Source organism: Gamsiella multidivaricata, assembly GCF_025024155.1.
Source record: "Gamsiella multidivaricata strain RSA 2152 chromosome Unknown BC939scaffold_20, whole genome shotgun sequence".
NCBI lineage: Eukaryota > Fungi > Mortierellomycota > Mortierellomycetes > Mortierellales > Mortierellaceae > Gamsiella > Gamsiella multidivaricata.
The window spans coordinates 403184-421197 of NW_026251728.1; the positions used below are offsets into that span (position 1 = coordinate 403184).

An 18014-nucleotide genomic window follows, 5' to 3' on the forward strand; every position below is an offset into this window, starting at 1 on the left:
AAGCGTCCCAGGAATGCTAGGAGTCCGAGAGATAGCATCATTGCACAGATAAACAAGTGGCAGTGGAAGTGAGTGAATGGGCGAGTAAGCAGTGTCGATTGTGAGGTTCAATATGTAGAATTGTATTGTAATGAAGCGTGTCATTGAAGGCAGAACCAGGCGGGAACCACCCTCAGGGAGCCGTGTCCAGGTGCTCTGCAGCAGCAGCAGCAGCAGCAACAACAGCAGGGGTCTTGTCCCCACATTCGATAGGATGAAGAGGGAAGGGGTAGGTTGTGCCTTAGGCCCTGAGATCAAAAGAGGCAACAAATGTTGGGGATCAAACAACAATTTGTTCCAGCTGGCTGGTTGGCTGGGTTTGGTTTATTTTTTTTATCTCTGTAGAATCTATGCATAGTTCCCCTATAGGAAATTGGTGGCGAATCTTGAATTGAATAACCGAAATGAATCGAAGGCCAAAGGGTGAAGGGGATACGATCGCGCGTTTCTAGGGTGTCCTTTTGTCCCACCGATCCGCTAGGGCCTGTCCACACCCCACAAACCATCCAATCCTATCCCATCGCCCCGCCAATTGGATAGGCTTATTGAATGCAGCCGTTGTCCTTTATCGCCTACAGTTCCTTTACTTTATTCTCGCACTGGAGAAAACGAAGCGGATCAAGCCAACCAAAAAGGCGTTCTTTTGGGCAAAAAAGCCGTTTCTTTTGGGTGCACTTCTTTTTCTATCTCTCCTTTCCCTTCTCTCTTTTTTCTTTCCTTCCTTCTTTCCTCACCCCACCCGTCACCGAAAACTCCCTTCTTTCTCCTCATTCACCTCTTCCTCATCCGCCTCATTCACTTTCGCATCTCACTTTGTTAATACTTTGCATAGAAACCTCACACTCCCTTCTCTTTCATTCATTCATTCATTTCTATCTCCTTTGCTTTTTTTCTTATTATTTCTTTCTGTAGTTGCATTTGACCGTAATCACATCCCTACCATCCTTTTTTCTTTTTACCTTTGACGAAAACCGATTATATTGAAAAGTTGCATTCAATATCTGTTCTCTTAAAGCCGAAAAAGAAAATACCCCTTCAATTCTCCACCGAAAAAAAACCCCAAGCAAAAAAACTCCCCAACATGACTACTTCGTTGCAGTCCAATTTGACCCGTCCATTGACGCTCAAGCAGGGCGTCACCGAAGTCTCGATCCTCGTCCCCTCCGATGTCTGGGTCGCTGCTGAGCAGCTCAGGGAAGAGTTCCTGATCTCGGCCAACGCTGCCCCTTCTATTGCCGAGGATGCTGGAGCCGCTGCTGCAGATGATCAGGCACCCGAGATGGCACTCGTCGCCCGTTTCCTCAAGTTTGCTACTGACAAGAGCGAGCAGGTAAAAAAAGAAAAAAAAAATGAGGGTCACTCTTTCATAATCCTTCTCACTTTGTTGGGAAAGAAGAGAGGGTGAAAATGAGGAAGTATGGGAAGGTGGGATAAGCAATTGATTCGACCGATTCAAGTACATGTGGATGAGGGGGGGGGATACGACAACAGGTGTACAAGAGGATCTGGTTTGTTATGCTTGCCTCAAGGATGAAGTGTCGTGAAGAGTAGCCCTCGGACATGGTGTGCTATCGATATTTCTATGAGAAGAACAAAAGGATGCTTGCAAAAAAAAAAAAAAAAAAAAGCGTTTTGATCGGTATACGAGCTGGTGGTTGGAATGAATGTACGATTACAACGATCTCCCCCAGCAATTTTATGAATATCCTGTTTCTTTATGTCGAGGACAGTGAGGGAAAAAAAAAGATCCTTTGCATGCAATGTAATGCTGCTAGAATGTAGGAAAGATGAGGGATACAAGAAGAGGATGGTTTTTTTTTTTTTTTTCCGCTTGTCCCTCATTGAAGACAAGTTAAGGAGGGGTTCAAATGGTCAAGTGTCCCAACGTTTTCTGGTTTCTTTGGGTGCTGAAAGAAGGGTAACGGGTGGGAGAGAGTAAAAAATTGAAATATTTGTTTCCCACGATCCAGTGGTTCTAGTACTAACGAAGTGCCCATTGCCCCTGTTGTCGATGAACAAAATAATAAATAGAGCGATCCATCCCTGCAGTTTATCCCCGTATTGAAGACTGTTTTCGTGTTCTTTGTCGCCAAATACCTCAAAGGAAACGACATCCATGTCGTTACCCGTCACCTGGCAAAGGATACCCGTGTCGTCATCATCAACGCCTTTTTCTCCGCACTGGTCTTCCTCCGTTCCACGGATGCACTCGTCCAGGGCGAGTACACCCAGCCGACCTCAGCTCTGTTTGCTGCTGCTGATCAGGGAAGCGCCAAGCTCTTTGCCATCTTTGGCGGCCAGGGTAACATTGAGGAGTACTTTGAGGAGTTGGCCGACATCTACGCCACCTATACCACCTTGGTCCAGGACTACGTCGAGGACATGGCCGCCGTGTTGCGCGAGCACGCCAGATCCGAAGACGCCTCGGTCTTCCACTCCAAGGGACTCGATGTCATGGGCTGGTTGAGGAACCCAGACTCGAAGCCAGATGTTGCGTATCTAGTCTCTGCACCCGTCTCCCTGCCCTTGATTGGACTTGTTCAGTTGATGCACTATTATTTGATGTTGAAGGTAAGAACAGAGTGCAAACAAAATACCGCCAGAGCGGACAACGGAAGCACAGTTCTGGACCCAGATACTAATGCCCCTTATCTTTATCTCAATTGCAAAACAACAGGTTCTCGACCAGACCCCAGATCAGGTTCGCGATGTTATTTTGGGATCAACCGGACACTCCCAGGGTATCATCTCTTCCGTTGTCATCTCCTCCTCCGCCACCTTCGAGGAATTCTTTACCAACTCACGCAAGGCCCTTGGCCTGCTCTTCTGGATCGGAACCCGCTCTCAGGAAATCTATCCCCCAACCACCCTCAACCCCGCCATTCTCCAGGACTCGCTCTCTAACAATGAAGGTAACCCTACGCCTATGCTGGTCGTTAACTCCCTCCGCGCATCTGAGGTCTTCAAGTACGTCGATGCCACCAACCTCCATTTGCCTGAGGACCGTAAGATCAAGATTGCGCTGATCAACGGTCCCCGCTCGGTCATCTGCACCGGTCCTCCTCAGTCCTTGTATGGTTTGAACCTGGCCCTGCGCAAGCTGAAGGCCCCCACAGGTCTGGAGCAGGGACGCGTCCCTTTCTCACAGCGAAAGGTCAAATTTTCTTCCCGTTTCTTGCCCATCACTGCACCCTTCCATTCGTCTTACTTGGATGGTGTTGCTGCTATGGTTGAGCAGGATATCGCCCGTGATGACTTGGCCTTCGATCATACCCGTATGACTGTGCCTGTCTTCTCGACTGATGTTGGCAAGAACATCTCTGGATCGCCCACAATTACTATGGACTTGGTCCACCAGATCTTGTCTCTTCCCGTCCACTGGGAGAAGGCCACCGCCATGGCTGGATTGACCCATGTGATTGATTTCGGTCCCGGTGGTTCCTCGGGAGTCGGTGCTTTAACGGCCCGAAACAGAGATGGAACGGGTGTCCAGGTCGTGCTCGCTGGCGCCAGCGAAGGAATCAACCGTGAGCTCTCGTATAAGCCGGATCTCTTTGATGCCAACCCCACGTCTCTTCGCTACGCTCCTAACTGGGCTAGAGAATTCCAGCCCAAGTTGGTTCGCTCTGTCAATGGCGATGTCCATATTGATACTCGCATGTCCCGCCTTCTCTCCAAGCCTCCACTGATGGTTGCTGGTATGACCCCCTCAACCGTCAACGAGATCTTTGTCAGTGCCGTCATGAACGCTGGATATCACATCGAGTTGGCTGGTGGCGGACATTATAATGAGGCTGCGGTCCGAAGCAAGGTCAAGAAGATCATGCACCTCACCACACCTGGCGCTGGCATCACGTTGAACACTTTGTTCATTAACGTCCGCCAGTGGGGTTTCCAGGCTCCTTTGGTCCCTAAGCTGCGTCGCGAGGGTCTTCCCATGGAAGGTTTCTGCTGTGCTGCTGGTGTCCCCTCCCTTGAGGTTGCTAGCGAGTTCATCACGGACATGTTCGGCGCCGGAATCCGTCACATTTCTTTCAAGCCTGGTTCTACAGAGTCGATCCGTCAGGTCCTGGCCATCGCCGCTGCTCACCCTGAGATGCCCATCATTCTGCAGTGGACTGGTGGTCGTGCTGGTGGCCATCATAGTTTCGAGGATTTCCATCAGCCCATCTTGGACACCTACTCTGCTATCCGTCGTCACTCCAACGTCGTCTTGGTTGCCGGTTCTGGGTTCGGTGGCGCCGAGGACACCTATCCCTACCTCACTGGAGACTGGTCTGTTCAGCTCGATTACCCCCCAATGCCATTTGATGGCATCCTTTTCGGTTCCCGTGTGATGGTTGCCAAGGAGGGCATGGCCTCGCTCGGCGTCAAGCAGGCGATTGTCGATGCTCCCGGAGTTGATGATTCCGAGTGGGAGAAGACCTACAAGGGTCCCACCGGAGGCGTCATGACTGTTCGTTCGGAGTTGGGTGAGCCCATTCACAAGATTGCCACCCGCGGTGTCAAACTGTGGAAAGAGATGGATGATACCATCTTCTCTCTTCCCAAGGATAAGCGCACCGCTGCTCTTTTGGCTAAGAAGGACTACATTATCAAGCGCCTGAATGCCGACTTCCAAAAGGTACGGTTGGCGACAATCTTTCTACGCTCTCTCCTGCATAACGTATTTCTCTATGAGTGGATCGCTGACGTTTATGCTCATTCTTGTTCATGAAATATAGGTTTGGTTCGGTAAGAAGGCTGATGGCAGTGTTGCAGATCTTCAGGATATGACCTATGAGGAGGTTATCAACCGCATGATCGAGCTCATGTTCATCAAGCACGAGGAGCGCTGGATCGACCACTCCCACCGCAACCTGTTGGGCGATGTCCTGCGTCGCATTGAGGAGCGTTTCGTCGGCGCTGAGAAGGACTCGATTGTTCAGACCTACTCCCAGCTCGATATTCCTTTCGACTTTGCTCAGGAGTTCATCAACACTTACCCATTGACCAAGACTCAGCTCTTGACCACCGAGGATGTTGGATACTTCTTGTTCCTGATGAACCGTCGCGGTCAGAAGCCCGTGCCGTTCATCCCTGTTTTGGACAAGGACTTTGAGGTCTGGTTCAAGAAGGACTCCCTCTGGCAGGCCGAGGATTTGGCTGCCGTCGTCGACCAGGATGTTCAGCGTACCTGTATTCTTCAGGGACCCACTGCTGTTCGCTACGCCACTCAGGTGGACGAACCCGTCAAGGACATTCTCGATGGAATCTTCCACAGCCATGTCGCCTCGCTCAAGGAGCGCTACTACAAAAACGATGATGCCAGCATCCCTCAAGTCGAGTATTTCGGCGGCAAGCCTGGTCGTTTCCAGTCTGCTATGAGCAAGGTTTCCCCCTTGGTCAAGGTCGAGTTGTATGAGGACGGCAAGGTCAAGACGGTCGAGACCTCGATGCTGGAGTCGAGCCTGCCTCAGACTGAGGACTGGCTTGAGTACCTCGCTGGCGTCGATGCTTCCTGGTTCCGTGCCTTGTTGACGGCTCCTGCTGTTATCCAAGGCAAGAAGTTCCTGGACAATCCTCTCGCCCGTATTTTCCGTCCCCGTGTGTCCCAGGCTGTCCATTTTGAGTACACTGGTCAGAAGCTCCAAACCGTTACCGTCTACGATCGCCGTTCGTGGTCGGCCTCAAGCAAGACCGATGAGCTGTCGCCCTCTCTTCGTGCTCGCCTGCAGCCCAACGAACTAATTGAGGTTGTCCTGGTTGAGAAGAACGGCGAGCGCCTGATTCCATTCCCTCTTCTCTTTCACTATACCCCTGAGAAGGGCTATGCCCCCATCCACGAGGTCATGGAGGGCCGCAATGAGAGAATCAAGGAGTTCTACTACAAGCTGTGGTTCCCTTCGGAGGAGGGTCAGTTCAACGCCTGCCTTGCCACCAATGCCTTTACCGAGCAGTTCATCTGCAACGGTGAGCAGGTAAACACTCCCGAAATCAAAGAGTTCTGCCAGGCTGTTGGTAACCAGGCCGAGCTCTACGTTGAACGTCGCCAGAAGGTCGTCTATGCTCCCATGGATTTCGCTATCGTCGTTGGTTGGAAGTCAATCATCAAGGCGATTTTCCCCAAGTCGATTGACGGTGATCTTTTGAAGTTGGTCCATCTTTCGAACGGTTTCCGCATGCTCGATGGCGCTGAGTCTTTGAAGCAGGGTGATATCGTCGACACTGTGGCGGAGATCAACGCTGTTGTCAACAACGACTCTGGCAAGTTGGTCCAGGTCAAGGGTGTGGTCTTGCGTGAGGGCAAGCGTGTCATGGAGGTCACTTCCGAGTTTTTGTACCGCGGCACCTTCACTGATTACCACAACACCTTCCAGAAGATTGTCGAGCTTCCCATGGAGGTCAAACTGACCTCTGCCAAGGATGTCGCAGTCTTGAAGAGCAAGGAGTGGATTCACTGGGCGGAGGGTGAGCACACCGTTGGACCCAATGCTTCGCTGGTCTTCCGTCTAAATACTATCCTTCGTTTCAAGAACAAGACTATCTTCTCCCACGTCGAGACCACTGGTACAGTCACTATGCAGATCTCGACCAAGGAGCATGTTGAGATCGCCAAGGTTCACTACAGCAACGAGGAGGAGACCCATGGAAACCCTGTCCTTGGTTATCTGAAGCGTCACGGCAGCCCTATTGAGCAGGCCATCCACTTTGAGAATGGCGGCTATTCAGTCATGCCTGAGGGTGCCTACAGCTCGGAAGTCATCTCTCCCTTTAGCAACGAGCCCTATGCCAAGGTCTCGGGCGACTTCAATCCCATTCACGTCAACCCTTATTTTGCTGACCTTGCTGAGCTCCCCGGAACCATCACCCACGGCATGTGGACTAGTGCTTCGACCCGCAAGTTTGTGGAGATTTTCGCTGCAGAGAACCATCCTCAGCGTGTCACCAGGTAGGGGTTTTTCTTCACGATGTTTGTTTGGCTGTGATCGTATCTGGCATTTTTTATTAACTGATATTGCATTTTTACAACTACAGTTACGAAGTCAGCTTCTTGTCCATGGTTCTTCCTCAGGATCGTCTTTCGACCAAGCTGTCACACATTGGTATGATCAACGGCAAGAAGATCATCAAGGTTGAAACCTTCAATCAGAACGGCACCAAGGTAACAAATACTCCGATTTGAATGTGTTTAATGTCGGGCGAGCGAATATCTTGCTATTGATGCATCTCATACTGACAATCCACCTCATGTTTTCTTTGACACCAGGTCGTTGAGGGCACCGCTGAGATCGACCAGCCTACCATCGCCTACGTCTTTACCGGTCAGGGATCTCAGGAGCAGGGAATGGGAATGGCTCTCTACGATTCCTCCCCTGTCGCAAAGGACATCTGGCAAAGGGCCGATCGCCATTTCTTGGAGAACTATGGTACGTCCTGAAGCCGTCTAGATTTTTCTCCGATAACCTTGGATATTATCGTTTGGCAGAGAAACTAACTATATCTCCTCGTTGTAGGTTTCTCCATCTTGGATATTGTCCGCAACAACCCTCACAAGAAGACGATTCACTTTGGTGGTCCCAAGGGTAACGCCATCCGTCAGAATTACATGTCGATGCGCTATGATATTGTTGCTCAGGATGGCTCGATCCAGTCGTTGCCTCTGTTCCCTGGCATCAACGAGACCACCCACTTTTATACCTTCCAGTCCCCCAACGGTCTATTGGCTGCCACTCAGTTCACCCAGCCCGCCTTGACCTTGATGGAGAAGGCTGCTTTTGAGGACATGCGTTCTAAGGGATTGATCCAGGCCAACTGCGCCTTTGCTGGTCACTCGCTCGGAGAATACTCTGCCTTGGCTGCCATTGGTGAGGTGCTCCCCATCGAGTCCTTGGTTGATGTCGTCTTCTACCGTGGTATGACTATGCAGGTTGCCGTACCTCGCGACGAGCTCGGTCGCTCCAACTACGGAATGGTCGCTATCAACCCCTCGCGTGTCTCGCCCACCTTCAACGACTCTGCCCTTCGCTATGTCGTTGATGCTATTGCCAGACAATCCAACGGGCTTTTGGAAATTGTCAACGAGAACGTTGAGAACTGGCAGTATGTCGCTGCTGGAGAGCTCTCCAACCTCGATGCCCTTTCGACTGTCTTGAACTACATCAAAGTCCAGAAGATTGATCTTCAGAAGCTGATGGAGTCCATGCCTCTCGAGGAGGTCAAGAAGCACTTGTCCCAGATCATTGCCGGTGCTCTCGAGAAGGTTGCCGAGAAATTGGCCAAGGATGGCTTCATCAAACCTGAGCGCGGTGTTGCTACCATTCCCTTGGCTGGAATCGACGTGCCCTTCCACTCCAGCTTCTTGCTCTCCGGTGTAGCCCCCTTCCGTACCTACCTCGCCAAGAAGATCAACCCTACCTTCATCAACGTTCCTCTGTTGACTGGCAAGTACATTCCCAACTTGACAGCCCAGCCCTTCAGCATCGAAAAGTCGTACATCGAGGGTGTTTACAACATGACTTCCTCACCCCGTCTCGGCAAGGTCCTCAAGAACTGGATCGACACCAAGCTCACTGCCAAGCAGCAGCAGCGTCTCGGATATACCCTCTTGGTTGAGCTGCTTGCATACCAGTTTGCTTCCCCTGTGCGCTGGATTGAGACCCAGGACCGACTCTTCAAGGAGTTCAATGTTACCCGTCTGATCGAGGTTGGACCCTCGCCCACTCTTTGCGGTATGGCTCAGCGTACTCTCAAGTTTAAGTACGAGGCCTACGATGACGCCTTGACCTTCCAGCGTTCGACTCTTTGCAGTTCTAAGGACGCCAAGGAGATTTACTATGCCATGGATAATGTTGAGTCGTCAGCTCCCGCTCCTGCCGCTGCCCCTGCTGCCCCAGTGGCCAGGGCTGTTCCCGTTGCGGCTGCCCCCGCCCCTGTCGCTGCTGCCGCTGGCCCTGCTGCTGCCGTTGCTGACGCACCTATCAAGGCCGTCGAGATCTTGCACGTCATTGTTGCCCAGAAGGTCAAGAAGTCGTTGGAGGAGATTCCTCTCTCCAAGGCCATTAAGGATCTCGTTGGAGGCAAGTCCACTCTCCAGAACGAGATTTTGGGTGATCTCCAGAAAGAGTTTGGTGGCAGTGGATTCCCTGAGAAGGGTGAGGAGGCTCCTTTGGAAGAGCTCGCCAATGCCCTCCAAGCCAACTTCAACGGTGCTCTCGGCAAGCAGACTACGTCCTTGATCTCAAAGATGATCGGATCCAAAATGCCTGGTGGTTTCTCGCTCTCGACTGCCAAGGCTTACCTCCAAAAGACTCACGGTTTGGGTTCCGTTCGTGCCGATGGTGCTCTGTTGGTTGGTTTGACCATGGAGCCAGCTGCCCGTCTCACCGGTGTTCCTGAGGCCAACGCTTGGTTGGACACCGTTGCCCAGGCTTATGCTCGTCGTGCTGGTATCACCCTCGGTGCCGGTGCGCCTGCTGGCGCTGGCGCTCCTGCCATGATGGCTGCTGCCCCCGCTGGCGCTGGTGCTCCTGCCGCTGTGGCCGATGTCCCTATCAAGGCTGTTGATATCCTTCATGTCATTGTCGCTCAGAAGGTCAAGAAGTCTGTTGAAGAGATTCCTCTCTCCAAGGCTATCAAGGACCTTGTCGGCGGCAAGTCGACTCTTCAGAACGAGATTTTGGGTGATCTGCAGAAGGAGTTTGGCGGCAGTGGATTCCCTGAGAAGGGTGAGGAGGCTCCCTTGGAGGACCTTGGAAATGCTCTCCAGAGCAACTTCAACGGCGCTCTCGGCAAGCAGACGACTTCTTTGATTGCCAAGATGATCGGATCCAAGATGCCCGGTGGTTTCACTCAGTCTTCAGCCAAGGCCTACCTTGCCTCTGCATACGGCTTGGGTCCTCTCCGCGCTGATGGTGCTCTCCTCTTGGGTCTTACCATGGAGCCCAATGCTCGTCTCGGAGCCGAGGCCGATGCCAAGGGCTGGTTGGATACTGTTGTTCAGGCCTACGCTCGTCGCTCCGGTATCTCCCTCGGTGGTGGTGGCGGTGGAGCTGCGGCCGGTGGAGCTGTTGGCGGAGCTATGATGAACAGCGAGGAGTTCAACCAGTTCCAGGCTAAGCAGAATGCCATGATGTACCAGCACCTCGAGATCTATGCTCGCTACCTCGAGAAGGATCTTCGTGCTGGCGAGAAGATGTATGAGGAGGAAAAGATTGCTACTCTCCGTCTCCAGGCCGATATTGATCAGTGGATGGCTGAGCACGGTGATTACTATGCTGAGGGTATCAAGCCCGTCTTCAGCACCAAGAAGGCCCGTATGTATGATTCGCACTGGAACTGGGTCCGTCAGGACGCCTTGTCGCTCCTTTACGACATTATCTTTGGACGCCTTACTGTCGTCGACCGTGAGGTCGTGGCTCAGTGCATCCACGTCATGAACCGCGCCAACCCCCAGCTCCTGGAGTTCATGATCTACCGCATCGACAATACCGCTGCTGACCGCGGAAAGACCTATGCTCTTGCCAAGGAGTTCGGTAACTTGCTGATTCAGAACTGTCGCGAGGTCCTCGATATTTCTCCTGTCTACAAGGACGTTGGTGTTCCCACTGGTCCTTCGACTACGATTGACAACAGGGGCAGCATCCTGTATGAAGAGGTCCAACGCGCCAATTGTCGTAAGTTGGATCATTACGTCAAGGACATGGCTGTTGGTGGCAAGATGTCCGAGTTCAGTAACCGCCAGAAAGTTCAGAAGAACTTGGCCCAGATCTACAAGATCATCAAGGCCCAAAACACGATGAAGTCTTCGTCCAAGTTGGCCATTAAGTCGCTGTATGGTGAGGTTATCCACTCCATCAACATGTCCAACAGCATCATCCGCGAGGAGAAGAACCGTCGTGCCAGCCGTGCCCGTCGTCCCTCGGTGAATGTCAACGCCGACCGCCCTAAAAAGGCCAAGAAGGAGACTATTCCATTCTTGCATCTAAAGAAGAAGAACGCCCAATCCGAGAGCGGATGGGAGTTCAGTCAGCGTCTGACCGGTGTCTATCTCGATGTCTTGACCAACATGGCCAAGGATGGTATAACCTACGAGAACCGCATGGTGCTCATGACCGGTGCTGGTAAGGATTCGATCGGTGCTGCCATCCTCAAGGGTCTCTTGTCTGGAGGCGCCAAGGTCGTTGTCACCACTTCGCGTTTCAGCCGTGAGGTCACTGAGTATTACCAATCGATCTACCAGCGTCACGGTTCGAAGAACTCTGCCCTCGTGGTCGTTCCTTTCAACGGCGGTTCGAAGCAGGATGTCGATGCCTTGGTCAACTACATCTACGATAAGGATCCTAAGAAGGGCCTTGGATGGGATTTGGACTACATCATTCCTTTCGCTGCCATCTCTGTGCAGGGCAAGGAGATCGACAATATTGACTCTCAGTCCGAGTTGGCCCACCGTATCATGTTGACCAACGTCCTGCGCCTACTGGGTAACGTCAAAACTAAGAAGATGGAGAATGGCTACGACACCCGCCCTGCTCAGGTAATCTTGCCCCTCTCGCCCAACCACGGAACATTCGGTGCCGATGGTCTCTATGGTGAATCCAAGGTCGCGCTCGAGACTTTGTTCAACCGCTGGACATCCGAGTCCTGGTCCGCCTACTTGACCATCACTGGAGCCGTTATCGGCTGGACTCGTGGAACTGGATTGATGAGCGGTAACAACATTGTTGCCGAGGGTCTCGAGAAGTATGGTGTTCGCACCTTCTCCTCTCAGGAGATGGCTTTCAACATTCTTGGTCTTATGCACCCCTCGATCACCAGCCTCTGCCAGATTGAGCCTGTCTGGGCTGATTTGAACGGTGGTCTCCAGTACCTGCCTAACCTGAATGAGATCAGCGCCAACTTACGTGCCGAATACCGCCAGACCTCCGAGATCCGCAAGGCTATCGTCGCAGAGAACACCCTGGATTTCAAGGAGACCCATGGTGCCGAGGCTGAGCGCAAACATCAGTCCCACAAGGTCACTCCTCGTGCCAACATGAAGTTCCCCTTCCCCGAGCTCAAGAAGTACAAGGATCTCTCGCATGCCCACAAGTTGAGAGGCATGCTTGATCTTGAGAAGGTTGTTGTCGTCACCGGTTTCAGTGAAGTTGGTCCATGGGGTAACTCTCGCACTCGTTGGGAGATGGAGGCCCACGGCCAGTTCTCGCTTGAAGGGTGTATTGAGATGGCTTGGATCATGGGCTTCATTAAGCACCACAATGGGCCTCTCAAAACTGGTACTCCTTACTCTGGATGGGTTGATGTCAAGACTGGCGAGCCTGTCAAGGACCGTGATGTTAAGGCCAAGTACGAGAAGCAGATTTTGGAGCACACTGGTATCCGTCTGATTGAGCCAGAGCTCTTTGGTGGATACGATCCCAAGCGCAAGGGTCTTTTGCAGGAGGTCTTGATTGACCACGACCTCGAGCCCTTCGAGGTCTCGAAGGATGAGGCTCACATGTTCAAGCTCGAGCATGGTGACAAAGTCGACATCTACGAGGAGGAATCCGGCCAGTGGGCTGTCAAGTTTAAGAAGGGCGCCAACATGTACATTCCCAAGGCACTCAAGTTTGATCGCCTCGTCGCTGGTCAGATCCCTACTGGATGGGATGCTGCTCGTTATGGTGTGCCCAAGGACATCATCGACCAAGTTGATACCATCACTCTCTACGTCTTGATTTCGACTGTCGAGGCCTTGGTCGCCTCTGGTATTACCGATCCTTACGAGTTCTACCAGTACGTCCACGTCTCCGAGGTCGGTAACACTGCTGGTTCTGGTGTAGGAGGTATGCTCTCGCTCCGTGGCATGTACCGCGATCGTTACACGGACAAGCCTGTGCAGAAGGACATCTTGCAAGAGTCGTTCATCAACACCATGCCTGCTTGGATTAACATGTTGCTCCTGTCGTCTTCTGGACCCATCAAGACCCCAGTCGGAGCCTGCGCTACTGCTGTCGAGTCCGTCGAAATTGGTGTGGACACGATCCAGAGCGGTAAGGCAAAGATTGTTATTGTTGGAGGTTACGATGACTTCCAGGAGGAGGGTTCGTACGAGTTCGCCAACATGAAGGCTACCAGCAACACTGAGGAGGAGTTCGCCCACGGACGCACTCCTAAGGAGATGTCTCGCCCTGCTACCTCGACTCGCTCTGGTTTCATGGAGTCCCACGGAGCTGGTATCGAGATCTTGATGCAGGCTAAGCTGGCCATCGAGATGGGTGTCCCTATTTATGGTATTGTTGCTCTCACTAACACCGCCACGGACAAGGAGGGCCGCTCTGTTCCTGCTCCTGGTCAGGGTGTCTTGACTACCGCTCGCGAGGCCAAGGGCAAGATGCCTTCCCGTCTCTTGGACATCAAGTACCGCAAGCGTCAAATTGATGCTCGCCGTGCCCAGATCAAGCAGTGGGTGGAGAACGAGTATGCCGAGTTGTCTTATGAGCTTGAGGAACTCAAGGGTAACAATGCCTTGACTGTGACCGAGGAGGAGTATCTCGCTTCTGAGACTGAGCGTATCCAGAAGGAAGCCCAGCGCCAGCATCGTGAGGCGCTCAACCTCTGGGGTAACGAGTTCTACAAGCAGGATCCTCAGATCGCACCCCTCCGTGGTGCTCTTGCATCATTCGGCTTGACAATCGACGATATCGGTGTCGGATCCTTCCACGGTACGTCGACCAAGGCCAACGACAAGAACGAGTCCGACGTCGTGAACAAGCAGATGGAGCACTTGGGCCGTAGCAAGGGTAACGCCTTGCCCTCGATCTGGCAGAAGTACCTGACTGGTCATCCCAAGGGTGCCGCTGCTGCCTGGATGATGAACGGTGTCCTCCAGGTCCTCCAGACTGGTTTGATTCCCGGCAACCGTAACGCCGACAACATCGACGACACGATGAGACAGTTCGAGTACGTCCTTTATACTTCGCGATCGATCCAGACTGATGGTGTCAAGGCTGGTTTGCTCAAGTCGTTCGGTTTCGGTCAGGTCGGTGGTGAGGTGCTCCTGGTCCACTCCGACTATATCTTGGGTGCTCTTGAGGAGCACGAGTATGAGGCTTACATCAACAAGCGTCAAGCCCGTCAGGCCAAGTCATACCGCTACCTCCATGACTCGATGACTGGTGGTCCAGCTCTGGTCCAGGTCAAGAACGCTCCCCCATACACGCCCGAGCTCGAGTCGCCCGTGTACCTCAACCCCCGTGCGCGTGCCCAGTATAACAATGCGACCAAGTCGTGGTCTTTCAACGCCAAGGCCCTTGTTCCCGCCTCGGAGAAGATTGATGTAGACATGACCCGCGCGATCCTCGAGACCTCTGCTACAGAGTCTCTCAACCAGTCCTCGAGTTCGTCCCGCGGTGTTGGTGTAGATGTTGAGATGGTTTCTGCGATCAACATTGAGAACGACACGTTCCTCGAGCGCAACTTCACGCAGAAGGAAATTGACTACTGCTTGAGCCGGCCAGATCCCCAGTCCAGCTTTGCAGGACGTTGGTCTGCCAAGGAGGCGGTCGTAAAGGCCGTGTCGTCGTTCTCGCTCGAGTCGGAGAAGGTCTGGACTCAGGGTGCTGGTGCGGGACTGAAGGAGATTGAGATCGTGATGGCCGAGAGTGGTGCACCCTCGGTCGTGTTCTCGGGTGCAGCACAGGAGGCAGCTGCCAAGGCTGGCGTGAAGGAGATCAAGGTGTCGATCAGCCATTCGGGCGCTTACGCAGTTGCGGTTGCAAATGCGTTGTAAAAACTCTGCTTTTTCATCATGCACATTTATTTTTTGTTTTTTCTTTCCTATACCTGCTTTATATCTTCCAGATTCTTTGTAACAACACACAACTCACCAAAAAAGAATCTTTCTTAGTTTTTAGTTTTTATCTTTTTTTTATATCTCTGTCCATACAGTTTGAGGAAGGGGTTTGTTGGTTGAGTAGGTGTTTGATGGTGGTGGTGTAGTGGCGGGATGTTTAGCACTGGTCGGATGGACACTGCAGGCGGCGCAAGGAAAAGTTGAACGCAACGCTTCTTTTCTGGAGTCCCTTCTCTCTTTGTTGGTCTGATTGATGCTAGCGCAACAGCATCCAGCTACTTAAAAAAAAAACGAGGAGAATAATATCTCACTCAATAAATGAATCCTTTTGTAAATTGATATCCTTCTTTGCGTGTTTGAACGTACGGAGCAAATGTTTGGCAATGAACTTTGCTGCGCTTTTTTCGATTCATTTTGTTGTGCATGTCTAAAAAAACACAGAGGGCGTAAGAGTAGAGAGCCGTTGGACACAACAAGGATGAGTTCATCTAATGAACAAGTCGCGCGCAGACGATCTGAAGATCGTCTTTACATGTTAACGGATAATGGATTGATTTACGAATGAAATGTGGGGTGAGCGTGGAGTAGCCTGATCGATCAGAAATGACAGCGCAGTGTAACTGCAGCCTGATGGCGTTGTATGAGACGGTTCTCATTACTTGCTTCTGACAAGACTCTGTTAACTAAAGCATGTAAATGCGTATGCACTGCTCAAGCTGAAAGATCATATTAGAGGAGATGCAGAAACCTCAGATGAGAGAATAGAGGGTGGCAAACATACAAAGAGCCATATGACAAGTGAATTGGGCGACATTGTTCAATTTATTACAGTGACAAATATCAAGCTTGCATGGGGCCTTGACTGTTGCGAAAATTTATCTGAGGGTATTTTCATCCCCAGACTCAAATCAAGTTTGCGATATGACTATCAGAATCATGGCCACCAGACAACATCATGATCTGAACGGATTTAAGGTATGCTTGATCTTGTGTCCTACTTTCCCTGTGTCAATAGACTTGATTAAATCTTTTCCAAGTGTCATAGAGCGAGTGCGTATCATAGAGCGAGTGCGTATCATAGAGCGAGTGCGTATCATAGAGCGAGTGTGTAGCATAGAACGAGTAGGCGTCATAATGCGGTTAGCGGCTACTGTTACTTTTTGTCAGGAAGGGGGGGAGGGAGGAGTGGCATAGGAAAGGTTACATGATCGATGAAGGATTAGTTGCAAAGGGCGTGCTAACATCTCCTGCCATGCCTCGAGGTACCTCACTCCTGCGTACTGGCCAACCACGTTCTCTTTGTGGGTATCAGAGATACGTTGTTTTGATGTAATCGGGGCATTGGTGGGGATGTCGAGCTTCCCGGTCCGGCTATTCCTCTGGCCAGCTTATCCTTGCCTCGCTCGACATCATGATGCTCCTTGGCCAGCGCCACCTTTGGTCCTTGTTCGACTTGCTCATTGACCACATCTTACATACCTGACATGTCCGCCATCAAGACTGATGGGTTCTCAACGCCAATAGCTGCATGGGCTCTTTGGATACAACGGGCAAGACGTACACTCTTCTGGTGTTGAAGGGTAATATCTCGTTCGCCGATGTTCGCCTGACTGAACGCAATTTTCGAAAGAGCAATCTTGTCAAAGCGAAAGAGACAGTTCACTTTCCATCCAGACTCGCTCTTATCTTCATTATCCGCACTCTGCACATCTCTAATGATCCTGGATGTCTCCAAAGCCTTTTCTCTAAGTTGCATCTTGCTCGGGTTAGAATCCTTGCGATGCTTGTATTTAACTGGCACACAGACAAAATATCAAGACATTATGACTTACGTGTGCAGGGACACTTTGTCTGTCATGACCCGGAAAACCGATGTCCATATATACAGACAGTCATTTTCGGAGGGAGTGCAGGACTTGAAGGATGGACATAAAATGAACTCACAGCTAGGAACAGATAGAAACCTTTAGTCTAGAAAATATACACAACAAAGCATTGATTTTGGGATACAACCATATCACTTACAGCTGTGAAAGGATCTGAAGGACCCTGTCCTCCATATTGCCATCAGCTGGCAGTCTTTCAGCATCCAGGTGCTTACTGTGGAGGACGCCCCGATCAACAATCAACTTCCTCCGAAGATATTTCACGCCTTTCTCCTCTAGGGTCTTGATATACCTCCGCATGTATATTGTTGATGGATGCTCCTCAAATCCTACAATGGTGCTTTCTGACAGGGCTCTATCCACGAGGCCGTCATCCTGAGCAGTCTTCTCGAAGTGCCCGCATACCCTGTCAGACATGGTGTTGAACACGCACGATAGGGCAACACTATGGCATCAATATGAAGAACATTTAGTCACATTATTTCAATACATAAGTGAGCAGCACAAAGCAACCATACATCGCGACCAAGCAAATTTGACATACTGGGCATCTTCAATAAGTTTGATATCCTTTGCCTTTTGGGGTTGCTCCTGGTACAGCTGCAACGAGTTGACAGCATGGTTGAAAAGCTGTGCATGGACTGGGATCATTCCTGGTTACGGGCTCGGGAATGTAACAACATTTTCACCGTTGACCTAGTGGCATATTTTAAAAACGTTTCAGGCACTTGTTGATTAAAGAATGACATGTCGCCAGCACAGAGCAGTCTTACAATCCTCGTCAGGAAAACCATGAGCGAGTGCCAGGGTTCCTCTGTAACCTAGACGCATCCTTTTTTTGGTTGTCAAGGCAGAGGAGGGTGAGGCAGCGGAGGGCAAGGTCAAGCTAGAGGTGCCTGAGGCTGACTTGAGCGGTGTCTGATAAGGAAGGATACAGGAAACAGAAGAGTGAACATCTTTACATGCCCTTTCCACATCGCAAGCGCAGTTGATCGCCTGTTTGGACACATGCAGACTGTGCCTTCACATTATTCTGGGTGATTGTGTCCGGCATATTAAGCGTTGCTTCTGTGATCATGGCTCTCTCTGCGGTTGTTATACCCTCTCTTGAGGCCTTGGTGTTTTTTTGCTGCAGCCAAAAGACTTCCTGGTCGCGACTCGCCCAGTCACAGTAATCGCAGAGAAGTTTCTTTCGGACACTGTCCTTCACTCTTGGACTCCCGATCATCAGCAAGCAGTCGCGCTGCTCTCCGTGTGATAACCAAATTCCCGGACAA

General features: G+C 51.4%; 1 protein-coding gene across 1 annotated transcript; it reads left to right on the forward strand.

The window, feature by feature from the left end:
* Nucleotides 1-1120: 1120 nt before the first annotated feature.
* BC939DRAFT_501643 (uncharacterized protein) lies at nt 1121-14788 on the forward strand (the record flags this gene model as incomplete). Its single annotated transcript, XM_051560188.1, has 7 exons — nt 1121-1369; nt 2071-2610; nt 2717-4663; nt 4764-6970; nt 7057-7183; nt 7289-7448; nt 7536-14788. The coding sequence occupies 7 exons, from the start codon at nt 1121-1123 to the stop codon at nt 14786-14788; spliced, it is 12483 nt and encodes a 4160-aa protein (XP_051414045.1).
* Between the last annotated feature and the right edge of the window lie 3226 nt (nt 14789-18014).